This window comes from Neovison vison, chromosome X, assembly GCF_020171115.1.
Source record: "Neovison vison isolate M4711 chromosome X, ASM_NN_V1, whole genome shotgun sequence".
NCBI classification, from domain to species: domain Eukaryota; kingdom Metazoa; phylum Chordata; class Mammalia; order Carnivora; family Mustelidae; genus Neogale; species Neogale vison.
Genome location: NC_058105.1, coordinates 15319239 through 15335558, shown reverse-complemented (window position 1 = coordinate 15335558; position 16320 = coordinate 15319239). Strand labels below are relative to the sequence as shown.

General features: G+C 42.9%; 1 protein-coding gene across 1 annotated transcript; it reads left to right on the top strand.

Annotated features, from left to right (window-relative positions):
- The first annotated feature begins 11108 nt into the window (after positions 1-11108).
- On the top strand, positions 11109-15189 carry BRS3 (bombesin receptor subtype 3). The gene is made up of 3 exons (XM_044235334.1): positions 11109-11542; positions 13148-13499; positions 14776-15189. Exons 1-3 carry the CDS (start codon positions 11109-11111, stop codon positions 15187-15189), a joined length of 1200 nt encoding a protein of 399 aa, XP_044091269.1.
- The last annotated feature ends 1131 nt before the right edge of the window (positions 15190-16320 follow it).

The following is a 16320-nucleotide window of genomic DNA, read 5'->3' as shown; positions in this document are numbered from 1 at the left end:
GTAAGCTGCCTTTCAGTTTTGTTGATTGTTTCCTTCCCTGTGCAGAAGTTTTTTATCTTGACGAAGTCTCAATAGTTCATTTTTGCTTCTGTTTCTCTTGCCTCCAGCAACCTATCTAGAAAGAAGTTGCTATGGCCAAGATCCAAGAGGCTTCTGCCTGTGTTGTCTAGGTTTTCTATGCTTTTCTGTCTCACATTTAAGTCTTTCATCCATTTGGAATCTATTTTTGTGTATGGTGTTAGAAAGCAGTCCAGGTTCATTCTTTTGCCTGTTGCTGTCCTGTCTTCCCAACATCATTTGTTGAGACTATCTTTTTTCCACTGGATATTCTTTCCTGCTTTGTCAAAGATGAGATGACCATAGAGTTGTGGGTCCATTTCTGGGTTTTCTATTCTGTTCCATTGATCTGTGTCTGTTTTGTGCCGGTACCATATTGTCTTGATGATGACAGCTTTATAACGTAGCTTGAAGTCTGGAATCCTGATGCCTCCAGCTTTACTTCCCTTTTTTCAGGATTGCTTTGGCTCTTTGGGGTCTTTTGCAGTTCCATACAAATTTTTAGGATTGTTTGTTCTAGCTCTGTGAAAAATGTTGAGGCATTTTGATAGGGATTGGATTAAATATGTAGATTGCTTTGGGTAGTATAGACATTTTAACAATGTTTGTTTTTCTAGTCCAAGGGCGTGGAATGTTTTTCAAGTTCTTTACGTTCTCTTCAATTTCTTTCATAAGTAACCTATAGTTTTCAAAGAATAGATCTTCTATCTCTTGAGTTAGGTTTACTCCTAGGTATCTTATTGGTTGAAAAAGCAAATAGGATTGATTCCTTGATTTCTTTTTCTGCCACTTCATTATTGGTATATAGAAAGGCAACAGATTTATGCACATTGAATTTTATATCCTGCAACTTTGCTGAACTCATGTATCTGTTCTATCAATTTTTCGGTGGAGTCTTTCAGGTTTTCTGCATAGAGTGTCATGTTGTCTGCAAATAGTGAAAGTTTGAATTCCTCCTTGCCAATTTGGGTGCATTTTCTTCCTTCCTTGGAACTAAAACATGCAATTTTCTTTTCTTTTCTTTTTTTAGATTTTATTTACTTGAGAGAGAGAGGGAGAGAACACAAGCAGGGGAAGCAGCAAGCAGATGGAGAGGAAGAAGCACTCTCCCTGCCCAGCAGGGAGCCTGACTCAGGACTCCATCCCAGGACCCTGGCTGGGATCATCACCTGAGCTGAAGTCAGACACCTAGTGACTGAGCCACCCATGTGCCCGTCTTTCTTCCTTCCTTCCTTCCTTCCTTCCTTCCTCTCTCTCTCTTTCATTCTTTTTTTTTTTAAAGATTTTATTTATTTATTTGACAGAGAAAGATCACAAGTAGGCAGAGAGGCAGACAGAGAGAGAGAGAGGAGGAAGCAGGCTCCCTGCCGAGCAGAGAGCCCGATGCGGGACTCGCCCAGGACTCTGAGATCATGACCTGAGCCGAAGGCAGCGGCTTAACCCACTGAGCCACCCAGGCGCCCCTCTCTCTTTCATTCTTTCTTTCTTTCTTTTTGTTGTCTGATTGCTGAGGCTAAGACTTCCAGCACAATGTTAAGTAGTAAAGGTGAGAGTGGGCATTCCTGTCTTGTGCCTGACCACAGAGGAGAAGCTATCAGGTTTTCCCCCATTGCGGATGGTATTAGCTGTGGGACTTTCATATATGGCCTTTTTGATGCTGAGGTATGTTCCATCTATCCTACTTTGTTGAGGGTTTTTGTCAAGAAAGGATGCTGTATTTTGGCAAATGCTTTTGCTGCATCTATTGACATGATGATATGGTTCTCATGCTTTCTTTTATTAATATGGTGTATCGTGTTGATTGGTTTGCAAATATTGAACCACCCTGCAGCCCAGGAATAAATCTCACTTGATCACGATGAATAATTCTTTTAATGTACTGTTGAATTTGATTCACTAATATTTTATTTTGTTTTTATCTTTTAAGATTTTATTCATCCATTTGAGAGAGAGAGAGAGAGTGAGAGAGCATGAGAGGGGAGAAGATCGGAGGGCGAAGCAGGCTCCCCAGGGAGCTGGGAGCCCGATGCAGGACTCGATCCCGGGACTCTGGAATCATGACCTGAGCCGAAGGCAGTCGTCCAACCAACTGAGCCTCCCAGGTGCCCTCGCTAGTATTTTGTTGAGAATCCATGTTCATCAGGGATATTGGCCTATAATTCTCCTTTTTAGTGTGGTCTTTCTCTAATTTTGAAATCAAGGTAATGCTGCCTTGGTAGAATGGGTTTGGAAGTTTTCCTTCCATTTCTATTTTTTAAACAGTTTGAGAAGAATAGGTACTAGGTACTAACTCTTCTTTGAATGTCTGGTAGGGGACGCCTGGATGGCTCAGTGGGTTAAAGCCTCTGACTTCGGCTCAGGTCAAGATCTCAGGGTCCTGGAATCAAGCCCCGCATCTGGCTCTCTGCTCAGCGGGGAGCCTGCTTCCTCTTCTATCTCTCTGCCTGCCTCTCTGCCTGCTTGTGATCTCTGCCCGTCAAATAAATAAATAAATCTTTAAAAAAAAAAATGTCTGGTAGAATTCCCTGAGGAATCCATCTGGCCCAGAACTTTTGTTTTTTGGGAGATTTTTGATCACTGATTCAATTTCTTTGCTGGTTATGGGTCTATTCAAATTTTCTATTTCTTCCTGTTTTAGTATTGGTAGTTTGTAGGTTTCTAGGAATTTGTCCATTTCTTCTAAGTTGCTCAGTTTGTTGGCATATAATTTTTCACAGTACTCTCTTACAATTGTGGTGTTGGTTGTGATCTCTCCTCTTTCATTTGTGATTTTATCTATTTGATAAGTCTAGCCATGGGTCTATCAATTTTGTTAAATTCTTTTGAAGAACCTATTCTTAGTTTCATTAATCCCTTCTACTGTTTTTTGTTTGTTTGTTTGTTTCTATATCACTTACTTCAGCTCCAATCTTTATTATTTCCTTCTTCTGCTGGCTTTAGGCTTTATTTGCTGTTTTTTTTTCTAGCTGCTTTAAGTGTAAGACTAGGTTGTGTTTTTGAGACTTTTCTTGCTTACTGAGGTAAGCCTGTCCAAATCTTTCTCTTGATAATTTACAAAGTATCCTTCATTCTCCTCCCTCCATGGGGAATTCTCTTGCTTCTTGGTGTGGGGGTAGGTAGAGATGGATGAATCACAGGTTTGAAATGTTACTGTGAGATTCTGGAAGATTCCCTAAACTAGCTCTGGATCACCATCCCCCTTTTATGTATTCCATATTCTCTGACATGCACACTCTCCTTTCTCCTAGAATCAGTTAAGAAGCTCTAGCTGTTTTTTATTATCCACTTGCTCCCCCAAATATGAGCCCAAATCAGAGAAACCAGGCCAGATCCAACTCGTCAAAGCTGCTCACAAGGGATGGGGTGGGGGAAGGGCAGGGTCCCAAGATGGTGCCCATGGAATCTCAGTTGAAGACCATTTAGGTCACTACTCAAAAAGTAGGATCCTAGGCCTTTTAAACAGCCACACCTGTCCCTGTACTGTGTACCATGTGCCTGCCCAGAAAAGGGAAGCTCTAGCCCAGACCAAGCTGTAACCAGCCTGCACTTCTTGCTTCTGATTTTGTCTTGTTTCCACCTGATAGTTACGCTTCTTGCTTTTCTGTCTGGCCTTGTAGATGAATAAAAAGAAAACAGGGGTGCCTGAGTGGCTCAGAGGGTTAAGCGTCTGCCTTCGGCTCAGGTCATGATCTCAGGGTCCTGGGATCAAGCCCCACATCTGGCTCTCTGCTCAGCGGGGAGTCTGCTTCCCCCTCTTTCTCTGCCTGCCTCTCTGCCTGCTTGTGATCTCTCTCTGTGTCAAATAAATAAATAAACAAATCTTTAAAAAGAAGACAGACCTTTATACTAGCGGGTTCTGGATTTGAATTCTGACTCTTCCACTTACCACCGTGTGTGACCTTAAGCAAATTTCTTGACCTTATGAGCCTTAGTTTCTTCACCAATGAAATGCAAAAGCGTATCCTCTACCTCTCCAAGCTGGCTCTGGATTAAATTAGATAACATATTTTATAGCACCCAGCATACAGTAGGCATATACCATATAGTAGCACCCAGTATACAGTAGGTATACAGTAGTCATATTTTATAGCACCCAGCATATTGTATATATATAGCATACAGAAGCACCCAGTATACAGTAGGTATACAGTAGTCATATTTTATAGCACCCAGCATATAGAAGGCATATAGCATACAGTAGCACCCAGTACGCTGTAGGTATACAGTAGTCATATTTTATAGCACCCAGCATATAGAAGGCACAGTGCTCAAATGCATGGTGGCTATGGTTCCACTTCAGATCAAGCCACCTAACATAAGGCTGGTTGTGACCAAATAAGAAGGCAAAGGAAATGCATATTCTGCTCTGTATATTTTTTTTAAGATTTTATTTATTTATTTGACAGATCATAAGCAGGCAGAGAGGCAGGCACAGGGAAAGAGGGAAGCAGGCTCCCTGCTGAGCAGAGAGCCTGATGTGGGGCTCAGTCCCAGGACCCGGAGATCATGACCCAAGCTGAAGGCAGAGGCTTAACCCACTGAGCCACCCAGATGCCCAACTGCTCTATATATTTGAACCCAGGAATGACTTTTATTTTAGCCAGAACACTTTTCACCGCCATTATATAGGTTCTCTCATCAGCTCCAGCAAACAGGCCTTTTTATAAATGGGGGTGGCCTTAGGAACCCCCTTTGAAGCTCCTCTTCATTTCCAGCTCCTCACTGTTACCCTCACAAGCCCTGTGGGTCCTGAGTGGACCCAGAGAAAGGGCAACTGGAAAAGCAAAACAAGACTCAAATTTAAGACCAAGTAAGGAGACAACATGGTCAAAGATAAGATGAGGTACAGGCAGGTCAAAGGGATGCTCAGAAATGATTCCAGGGACACAAGCCATCTGCCAGGGTATACCCCGTGGGCACGGGTCAGGGCTTCTCATGCGGCACAAGGTATACCTTGTATGTTTTGAAAGAAGCCAAGATAATCCAGATACACACTTGCATTTGCCCAACTGCACAGCCTAGCCACAAGCATAGTGTGGATGCTGTACTCCCACAGTGCCAGCTGAAATCTATGAGAATGTCCTGGGGTTTCTGGTCTGAGATCATGGAGAGGGGCCATGAACCTTCAGGTGTTTTCTGCAGGTTAACCTCAACCTGCCTCGCCAGGCTTATTCCGTCTTGCTTCCCTATTCACGACCACACTTCTGCCAAAATGGACTGTTTATTCCCACCCCTGTGTCTTCGCTGTTTGTGTTTCTGCAAGACTTCTTTCCTTTCCCCTCTCTCTACCTGCTGAAATCCTTCAGAGTCCCCCCAGCTGGATGTGATCTCTCTCCCCTCTGAACCGTGATAGACTTTACTTTCTACCTCACTTGTGACGTGGGTTCTAGTTTGAGCCAACGTTGTGACCCCTGCTGGGTTTCAGACATACTTAGCAGCCTGGTAACTTGGGGGAACAGTGGTGAGGAGATAAATCCTCCGGGGGGTGGGGGCGCACCTGGGTGACTCGGTCTTCAGTGAAGCATCTGATTCTTGATTTCAGTTAAGGTCATGATCTCAGGGTCATGAGCACGAGGTCCGTGTCTGGCTCTGTGCTCAATGAAGAGTCTGCTTAAGATTCCCTCTCTCTCTCTCCCTCTGTCCCGCAACTCATGCTCTCTCTCTCCCTCTCAATCTCTCTGGGTGTCAAATAAATAAACAAAATCTTTAAAAAAATTTTTACTTATTTATTTGACAGAGATCACAAGTAGGCAGAGAGGCAGGCAGAGAGAGAGGAGGAAGCGGGCTCCCCACGAGCAGAGAGCCCGATGCGGAACTCGATCCCAGGACCCTGCGATCATGACCCGGGCGGAAGGCAGAGGCTTTAACCCACTGAGCCACCCAGGTGCCCCAAATAAATAAAATCTTTAAAAAATAAAAATAAAAATAAAAAAGCAAAAAAAAAAAGCCTAATTAACATTTGCCGCCACATGCATTTCATTGTTCCCCTCTCAGCTTCACTGTACGACTGGAGCAAACGCCATCCATTTTATGTGTACAGTTGGCGTTTACTAGATTTAAACAACCATGTGACTATGCTCACCACGTCATTTTAGAACACTTCCATTACGCCCCAATTTTCCCTTGTGCTCCTTAGCAGTCGCCATTACTCCAACCTCCAAACCCAGCAATCACGGATGTGCCTTCCATGACTAGTGTTTGGCCTTTTCTAGAAATTTCGTAAGAAGGAATCAAAGGTAGGATGTGGTGTCTTGCATTGTGTACATTGGAGGCTCATTCATGCTGTGACCTGTATGGATAGCTTGTTCTCACTTGGGATTAGTGAGCAGTCTGAACTCAGAAAAGTTCCGTGTTAATATGCAGGAAAACCAGCTTCCTCAAGCTGCTCCAATCGTACAGTGAAGTTGAGAGGGGAACAACAAAAATGCATTTAATCCTTTGTGTTTCTGGTAATCTGCAATTTCTAATTTTGCAAGTCCTCATTCTTCTTTAGAACAATTCCCACTACAAATTACAGATCATGAAAGGGATTCCCAGTGCTAACTAAATAGACACAAAATGCTAATATCTATGTCTCGGAAAAAAATAAACTTGATAACCAATGAACTGGATTTAAAAAATAGTTTGTTCTTTTTTTTTTTTTTTTTTTTTTTTGCTGAGTAGTATTCCACTGTGGGGAGAAGCCCCATTTTGTTTATTCATTGCTAAGTGATGGACATTTAGGTTGTTCCCAGTTGATTTTTCTGAACAATGCTTCCATGCGTGTTTGCATACAAGTCTTTTGGTGGACACAGCTATTAATTTATCTTGGGTAGACACATAGGAATGGAACTGTGGGGCCAAAGGGTAAATGTATGGTCTCCATTGATCTGAAGCATCGTGGCAGGGATTAATGTGTAGGAGGCTGAAACTAAGCCCTGTGGGGACAGGACATATGGTTAGGGTGATGCAAGAGCATTTTCAGAAAAGGGGAATTACTGACAAGGGACGTAGAAATGCACTAAGAGATAATGTTGTTTACTTCATAATTGATACTTCAATATTTAGGAAATTCAAACATTTGATCTGATGCAAAACCACCTCGATCTCATGTAATTGTGGAACTCCACACAGACCATAGCACACACTATGGGGCACGCATGCGTGGACAAGTACGGTGACCCGGACGCGCGCTTTTAGGGAGCTATTAAGTTTAATCGTAACAAAAATTGGCTTTAAACAAAAAATTCCACTTAAAAGAGTCGATTGGCATTTCTACTCTTTGCATAATTGGTTTTTTATTCTCCCTGGTCTCTGCAGAGGTCATTCTGAATAGCGGTCTCCCCTGGAAATAGTGAAACTCTACTGGTATAAAGTTTTGAAGCAAGAAATTATGAGGGAGAACAGAGAACAGTGACAACAGGAATCACTATTATATAGATCCAAATACGCCCACAAGTTAAATTGTGTCGTCTCACAATTGATCTAGCCCAGTTAGTTAATAACAAAGAAATTCATCCTGTTTTCTGGCATAAGACTTTTTTTTTTTTTTTTAAAGGAACCTCGGTAACTGGAGACTTGAGAGTTTGAGAGTTCTGGTTTTTTATTCATTCGTCAGTTCTCAAATATACAAACTGTCTTTGAGTTGTAGGCAAAAAGCTTAATCACTTCATCTTTCTCCCGTTGGAAAGATCACCCCAAGCCCCTTGGGTGACTTGGAAATAAGGCTTGCCAGGGACTGAGAGATATACGCACCATGTTTGAAGTATTCCTCACCTCACAGAATTTCCTTGCCTCTAATGAAGACCTACAGAAATATCTTTTTGATCTTAATATCAGGAAAAGCCATGCTTCTCTTCAACAGCTGGATTACTCTCATCCTGAATCAGTGGTTCTCAGAGTGTAGTCCCTGACCAACAGCATCAGTATTGCCTGGGAACTTGCTAGAAACGCGAATGTTTGGGGCACCTGTCTGGCTCAGTCAGTCTGGCATGCAGCTCTTGATCTTGGGTGGTGAGTTCGAACCCCTAATTGGGGGTGGAGCTTCCTTAAAAAAAAAAACAAAGGTTTGGGGGCACCTGGCTGGCTCAGTGGTAGAGCGTGTGACTCTCGATCATGGGGTTAGGAGTTCAAGCCCCATATTGGGTGTAGATAGAGATGACTTTAAAATAAAATCTTTTAAAAAATCAAAATAAAATCTGAAAAAAAAAACACAATACAAATGTTGGGGCCCCACCGCAGACCTATCCAAGTCAGAATCTCTGGAGGTGAGATTCAGCGATCTGCTTTGATAAGCCTTCCTGGTAATTCGTGCACAAGGCTTTGGGAATGAATTTGGGAACCACTTTGGGAACCACTGCTCTGCTTCACTGATGGCTGAGAAGGTTGGCACCAAATCTGCAGCTTCTCTCCAGCAACTGCTTTCTAATCCCTCTCCACCCCCCAACTCAGAAGCAGAGAGGGGCTTTGTAGCCCCCTTAGAGTCCCAGCTCTTTAAAATCTTAAAAAAAGATTTTAGCAACTAACTGAATGGGACCCAACCAGGAAACCCAACCTCAGCGAACTGGTAGTTTATTTGCTCAATATCAAACACTTAACTTGGAGTTAAAAGGCTACATTAAGATCATATTACGATTGCTTAATCTCTAAGGAGTAGTTGGTTTTGAAAAACTGGCGTAATAATACTGACCGATCTTGTGTTAAACATGAGCAACAAAGGATTTCATCCTTCTGCCTAGACTAAGTGACCTGCAACTTTAACTAGGAACAATTAACTAGACTTTATGTTTCATGGGTGAGTTATAAGGTAAAATAAGTAGAGAGAGAGGCAAATGCATTGAAATTATCTATACCTATCATCCTTTGCTTGTTAGCCTGGAAACCCCTTGTCTCTTGGTTAACAGAACACGCAGAAAACCCAAGTCCCTGATGGCAAATGAGCAAATATGGGTAACTATCAGGAACTGAGTGTTGTCTGCTCTTGTCGCTGATTTTTAACCTCTCAGAATTCAAAGAGAACCTGTTTCATCTCAGCTCTGCTACTGAGTAACTTATGTGACCTTGCCTGAAATTCTTCCCCGCCCCTCTAGAACCTCATTTCTGCCCCTGAGAAAGTTCACTTCCATCTCTGATATTCTGGAATTTTGGAATTCCAGAGATCCAAGAACACCCATGTTCCAGCAGCAGCCCCACACCCCTGCTGTCCCCTGCCCAGGAGGAGCGGGGAGGAAGAAAGGCACGCTGGGGGGCCGCAGCCTCATGAAAGCATGCCCGAGATCTCTGGAATTCAGATAATTTTGGAACTCATGCGCAAGAGTTTGTTTCTTACGAAACAGTGCTGTGTGGCCATCCACCGAGGTGTGAATTGGAAGATACTGTTTGCTCTTTGCTACATGACACACAGGAATCCCAGAGAGATTTTATCATTGGCTTGTGAGAACAGGATCGGAGCTAAATAGACAGTCGTTTTCTGGAGAGATGATTTTAAAGAGCCAGCCCAGTGCATGGAATTATTTGTGTGGATACTTAAAAGCTAAAGGAGTTGGGTTGATTCAAACACTTCCCCTCCCCATTTCCATCAAGAACAGTTATCTGGCTGAGGAGTAATTCAGGCGGGGTGGAGAAGGGTGTCATTTCACAAAGGGTGGGGGATGGGTGTGGTTTGGGGGGGAGGGGTCGAATGAACCAAAATAACTGATGCATTTCATCCCATTTCCTTTCCCGTAGCATTGACCGCACGTGCTCTGTCAGGTAGAAAGAGTAAACCTTCCTTGCTCCTCCAAATACTTGGCTGTTTTTCATTTCACTTCCCAGACTAACTCTGATATGGACGTGTTTATGAAAAACCTCACTACACAGAGTTTCTCCTAGCTGGGAGATCATCCTTTAAATTTGATCACTTCAGGGATTATCTCATAGCAGGTTATATTATTAAATGCCTTCAGACTGCTAGCTTCTCTCTCCCCCAAGTGACCCCCCCACCCCCACAGACAGGCACAGAAATCACATACTTACTTCTCTACAACAAGGGGCTCTTCTTGCCGCTGCTAAAGGGATCTCCTTACTTTTCTCCTTCCTCCACTTGCTGCAAACATCATCTACTTCACCGTCACCTCTGGAGTAACGTACAGCATTCCTTCATTTGAAAAGCATGACTTTCACTCTTAGAAGCCCTTTTGTGTGGGGACCTCCGGGCAGGGTCCTGTCTTACTTTGTTTTGGAACAAAGCAGGTTCATTTTTGCCACTGCTGAGGAGAGAAACCCGAAACAGCATTTCAAAATGTATATGGCATTCAGACAGACAGCCAAACAGTAAAAACTGCTTGACTGGGACATTTAGAGACAAAGCAACTGGTGGTTTGCCTGGATTTTTTGTCTCTTAAGGGTTGCTTCGCTAATTCTGCAGCGCGGCCTGGGTAACGTGCACAGAGTGGGGAATTACGGTGTCAGAGCAAGGTGATAAGCCTAGGGTCACCTGAATTATTTCTCCTCGGGAGTGACATCAGCCCTGTCAAAGTGTGAATGATTTGTTGCTTCAGCGCCTCTCTGATATTAAATCTAGAGGAGTGGATTCAAGTTTGCGCTTCAGGAGGCACACATACTTATTCACCAGGTAAAGGAAAATGCATTAGACCATCTTCTGATGGCAGAGACTTGAATGAGTTCGGGGAAAAAATGGACAAGACCTGTATAGATTTTCATGGGCAGACAAGGATACAGGGTGATTCTAATAAACAATAGGGGGTATTTGATGATGACTAGTTACTCATAGGATTCCCCAACAGGGAAGAACAAGCAACTGCAGAGCATTTCCCAAACCCCCCTCCCTCTGTCACGGAAACGCCAATAAAACTCCTCCACCTCCCACCCTTCAATGCCAGATCAGCAAGCATTTAGCCAAGCATGCTGGGAGACACAGAACAACTGAAGGAAAGGCGTATCCGGGTGTCTTGAATTTGCTTGCCATTCTGCTCTGTTCTACCATCTCGTTACTAGACGTAGGCATTAGACGTGACAATCAACTACATTTAAACTGAGCAGAAGAAATATTAAAGGCAGAGTCTTCAGAAGAAATGTCTCAAAGACAGCCTCAGTCACCTAATGAGACTTTAATTCCAATCACAAATGACACAGAATCATCAAGCTCTCTCGTTCCCAATGATACCACAAATAAAGGACGGACCGGAGACAACTCTCCAGGAATAGAAGCTTTGTGTGCCATCTACATCACTTATGCTGTGATCATTTCAGTGGGCATCCTTGGAAATGCTATTCTCATCAAAGTCTTTTTCAAGACCAAATCCATGCAAACCGTTCCAAATATTTTCATCACCAGCCTGGCTTTCGGAGATCTGCTACTTCTGCTAACTTGTGTGCCCGTGGATGCAACCCACTACCTTGCAGAAGGATGGCTGTTCGGGAGAATTGGCTGTAAGGTGCTTTCTTTTATCCGGCTCACTTCTGTTGGTGTATCAGTGTTCACGTTAACAATTCTCAGCGCTGACAGGTGGGTTTCTTTTCTCAGTTTTATTTGCCAGGATGTGAAATTAGGCAAAAAAAAAAAAAAAAAGAAAGAAAGAAAGAAGAAAGAAAGAAAAGAAAAGAAAAAAAAAAGAAAGGAAAGCTTCTACTTAGCATTCACGAGCTACTATTCTGCTTTCTTACAGTCTATAAGCTGGATGTAATATTAGAAAATCGGAGGGGGGGTATTGAAAATAAAAGTTGTAAGAATGTTAAGATTCCTGTGTTAGCATCAGAGGAAAGGCAGAAATTGTATGCTTTAGGAATAATGTATTCTCTTTGAAGTGTAATTGTTTGCTTGAAAGAATTCTAAACGATGTTCTCCCCCCTCCCCGTTTATTTATTAAGTAAGTAAGGCAAATCGTTCCAGGTGTAAAAGAAAAACAATTCATGCTTTATACATTAGTGCAGCCTAGTGGTACAATACTGTTAGCATTAGAACATCAGCATAGGTGTGAAATTGACCATATATACATTACTGTCTACCGGAAGAATGGTAAAAAGATGCATGCATTTAATTTATTTGAAATTCATTAAATTAATCAATGGCAGAAAACGGTGAGGTTTTCGGCTGCCTGGTAACTCAGTATAATGTCATCACTTAATTGTATTTGTTGTCTCTGTAGGCATTCAATGACAGTCTTGAACTCGGAGAAATAAATTAATCCGGTTGACTTTTAGAGCTCTGTGGATAGAGCGTGTGAGAACCTCGGGCAGTCCGTGTATTCAGGCTCCGTTAGGATATTTTCAGTCTATAAGTACTATGTTTTTCTGTGTTCCTATTGTTGAATAACTGTGCAAGCCGAGTGTGGGGGGGTGCAGTTGAGGCTCCAAATGTTAAAAGTGATGCTTAAAAAAGCCTGTGAGAAGCCTGTAAGTAATCAATAGCTTCTTCAAATTCTGGAATCGGAGAAAAGGAAAATCTTCCCCGGGGTCTTTTATGGATTTTCGCTTTGGCTGGTTTTATATTCTATTTGAGGGCAGATTTACTTAAAGGCTATAGATTTAAAGGTGAATTTGTCGGAATAAGGAGGCACCTTTGCATGGGCATAGGGTGTACGGTTTCACCTTTGCCTTGCTCTAAATCTACCTATAGAGCAGCTTGGGTAATAAAGTAGCACTTATGAACAGGGAAGAAATTAACCCTCTTCTCTTCACTGCACAAACTCGGGGAAATCTTTTCTAGGAAGGCTGATGACTGCTCACTTGCAAAGGAAGGAGAATTGGGTTTAAAATCAGTCACTTACACCAAAACGAAGTTTTTTAGAACACGTAAGGTAATACACAGGTAATGAATTCTCCCTAATCACACACAAAAATCATGCCGAAAACAATTTATTCATCCTAAATAGAGGATCTACACATAAAATTCTAAAACTGCAACCCTGAGCTATTTCCTGTCAGTGAATCAGAGAAAAGGATGATTAGTATAAATATCAAATATTGGGACATACTGTGTATTTGAAATCATGACTGATTCCAGTCGGTTGATCGGAGGCAGTACTGGAGGACCCCTAAGGTCACTTCTAACCTTGAGATTCTACAGTTCTGATATTTATTTTGACTTTTGCCTATGGTTATATGTTTCTAGGTACAAGGCAGTTGTGAAGCCACTGGAGCGGCAGCCCTCCAATGCCATCCTAAAGACCTGTGTTAAAGCTGGCTGCGTCTGGATTGTGTCTATGATCATTGCTCTGCCCGAGGCTATATTTTCCAATGTATATACTCTTGAAGATCCCAACAAAAATATGACCCTTGAAGCGTGTACCTCATATCCCGTTTCTGAGAAGCTCATGCAAGAGATACATTCTCTGCTGTGTTTCTTGGTGTTCTATATTATCCCACTCTCGATTATCTCTGTCTATTATTCTCTGATTGCTAGGACTCTTTACAAAAGCACCTTGAACATCCCTACTGAGGAACAAAGCCATGCCCGCAAGCAGGTATGTATTAATCAGGACTCTCGCATGAATTGAGAAATGAAATTCCTACTTGTGCCCCTATGATGAATAGCAGTACAGTACTGTGGTTCGGGTCACAGGCTGGGGAGTGTGTCAGACCCACGATTTCACTCTGGCTCTACCACATACTAGCTGAGCAATCTCGGGCAAGTTACTTAACCTCTCTGAGCCTATTTCCTTATCTGTAATAACGCAGCTGGGGACTGGGTGACAGTCTGGTTTGAGCAACCAAAATTGGGTACCCCGTGGAGCAGCGAGGAACAGCACTCAAGGTGAGACTATGAAGGCAAGCATCTTTTGTTTTAGAAAGTGTAACAGAATGATAGACACAGGATGCTAGAACTGGCGAGCAGCCCTCACATTACTCAAAGCAAACCACTTACACACAGAGGAGCAAACGGAGGGCTCAAGGGATAAGGTAAGTGCCAGTGGCAGGAGAACACGGTGACTCACCATTGCAAGAGCCAGGTGTGCTCTCCTTGCATAAATATGAACAGAAGAAAAGAACGTTGCCAAAACATTGTTCCATTCCGTTAAAAAAAAAAAAAAAAAAAAACCACCAGGAGTTCTATCTTTCACGGGTGGGGGTTGGAGGGGGGAGAGGCTCCCATTGACCTCTTGACCAGTCCCTTTAGTTAGTTCAGCAGGGCTGCTTGTGAGGCTAACATGGCCTATTTCATGCCCGTGTGAACAGTTCTCTTTGCTCTGTGACCGTAGGCAATGTCTTCACTTAGCCTCGTTCGTTTCTTGCGCGAAAGGGGTACAGGCAGGAATATTTTCACAGGTGTAGATAGGATGACACATTGGTTTTCATTCCTTTGACTGTATGGTCCGAATTCCTACAGATTATAAGCCATTTGGGGTCCCGACTTGGCAACTTCCATAAACCCCGGAAGAATATATTCTAACCGCATAGAGAGATCTCTATTTCTAATTCAATTAAAATCTCAAGAATTCCACAACACTCCTTGAGCTAATTGGAGGCATCCTAGGGTCTCTCAAAACCACGGCTGGGAGTCTCTGCATTAGAGCTAATGAGACCAGGGTTAACCTGGACCAATTAACTAGCTGTATTCTATAGGAACCGGCTGCCTTCCCACACCTCCCAAGCAGTGCTTTCAGACGCATGCTCAAAGGGACTCAAGCCTGTTAGCAGTAAATTTCTATGTAAATCTAGAGAACAGCTTTTAAAAAATCTCTGCCAGCTGAATGATTGTTTTTGTGGTCAATTTTCTCCTCTCCGCCCCCGCCCCCGCAGATCGAATCCCGGAAGAGAATTGCCAAAACCGTCTTGGTGCTCGTGGCTCTGTTTGCTCTCTGCTGGTTGCCGAATCACCTCCTGTATCTCTACCACTCCTTCACCTATCAGACCTACGTGGACCCCTCCGCCATTCATTTTCTTGTCACCATTTTCTCCCGGGTTCTGGCTTTCAGCAATTCTTGCGTAAACCCCTTTGCTCTGTACTGGCTGAGCAAAACCTTCCAGCAGCATTTTAAAGCTCAATTACTCTGCTGCAAGGCAGAGCTGCCCGACTCTCCTCCCGCGGATACTCCCCTTAACAACCTGGCTGTGATGGGAAGGGTCCCAGGCGCTGGAAGCTCGCAGGTGTCTGAAATTAGTGTGACCTTGTTCACTGGGTGCAGTGCAAAGAGGGAAGATGACAGAGTCTAGCTTTTCAATTAAAAATGGTATTTTTCCTCCCAGCATGTGTATCTGACTCTGAGCTGTGTGTAGGTGTATGGTGTCAGGATTTTTGTTGTCTGTGAATTGTGCTGAAATCTGAGTGAGAGATCTTGTAAAGTCAAAGACAGACCGTGATTTTTTGTCAACGTACAAACGTTAACATTATCAGGCTTTCTACATAAAACAAAGCCCCACTAGGTGTAGAAAGACAAGTCCATATGTCAGTGGGTCCTACAGGAGGTTGTATGGGAGAGAATGTGAAATAAACAAGATGACACTGTAAAATTGAATTTGTTCCCATCACATCTATGCTTCTAATTTCTCCTGTACTCCTGTGATTTGCATAAAACTGTGTTCGTGTTTATTATGTGGTGTAAATCTAGAGATTATACTTTGCATATGAAAAGGGGATCGAGAAGAGATACAACATAACTTCTGCAGTTTTCTTTAAAAACTAAGTCCTAAAACAATAAACCTTTGCCGGAGTTTTGGACTGCTCTTTCCCATTCATCTCTATTCCATGGCAAAGCTCTGCGATTACAATGAAAATGTTTCGGAGTCAGCGAGCGTGAAGTACTGAGTAAGGATCTGGGGCAGGGTGTTTGCCTTACCGGGTCAACACTTAGTGACTTAATGTAGTTCTACTTTTGACTACCATTGATAATAGAGCAAAGCTATCTTTCACAAACATTGGTGAAGAACTCGCCTTATCCACAGGCAGACGAAGCGGCCACGTTTATTGTCATTTTGAAGGCCCCAGAGAAGGACCCCTGTTGAAAAACCTGCGAACCTCCCGCTGTCTGCAATTTTTCCTTTAAGGAAATCCATTTCTTTCTGGTAAGCAGTGCCCTCTTTCTAAAAAATGGAGAAATACCACATGAGATCCCTAACATCTGGGTGTGTAGTTGGTACCAGATCATCTTTCTGCTTAGCTTCTTTAAACCCGATGGGTGCCTAAGTCCTGTAAGAGTGTGACCTAATTAATCTCTGCCCTTGGAAATCAGACGGAAGGTTCTGATTTTCTATCCTCTGCTCCTACTTGCTAAATGCTGTGAGCTTAATAATTGTGATTTCAAACAACCTGTTGTCAATAGATGTGTCAAATTTAGATTTGTGGTT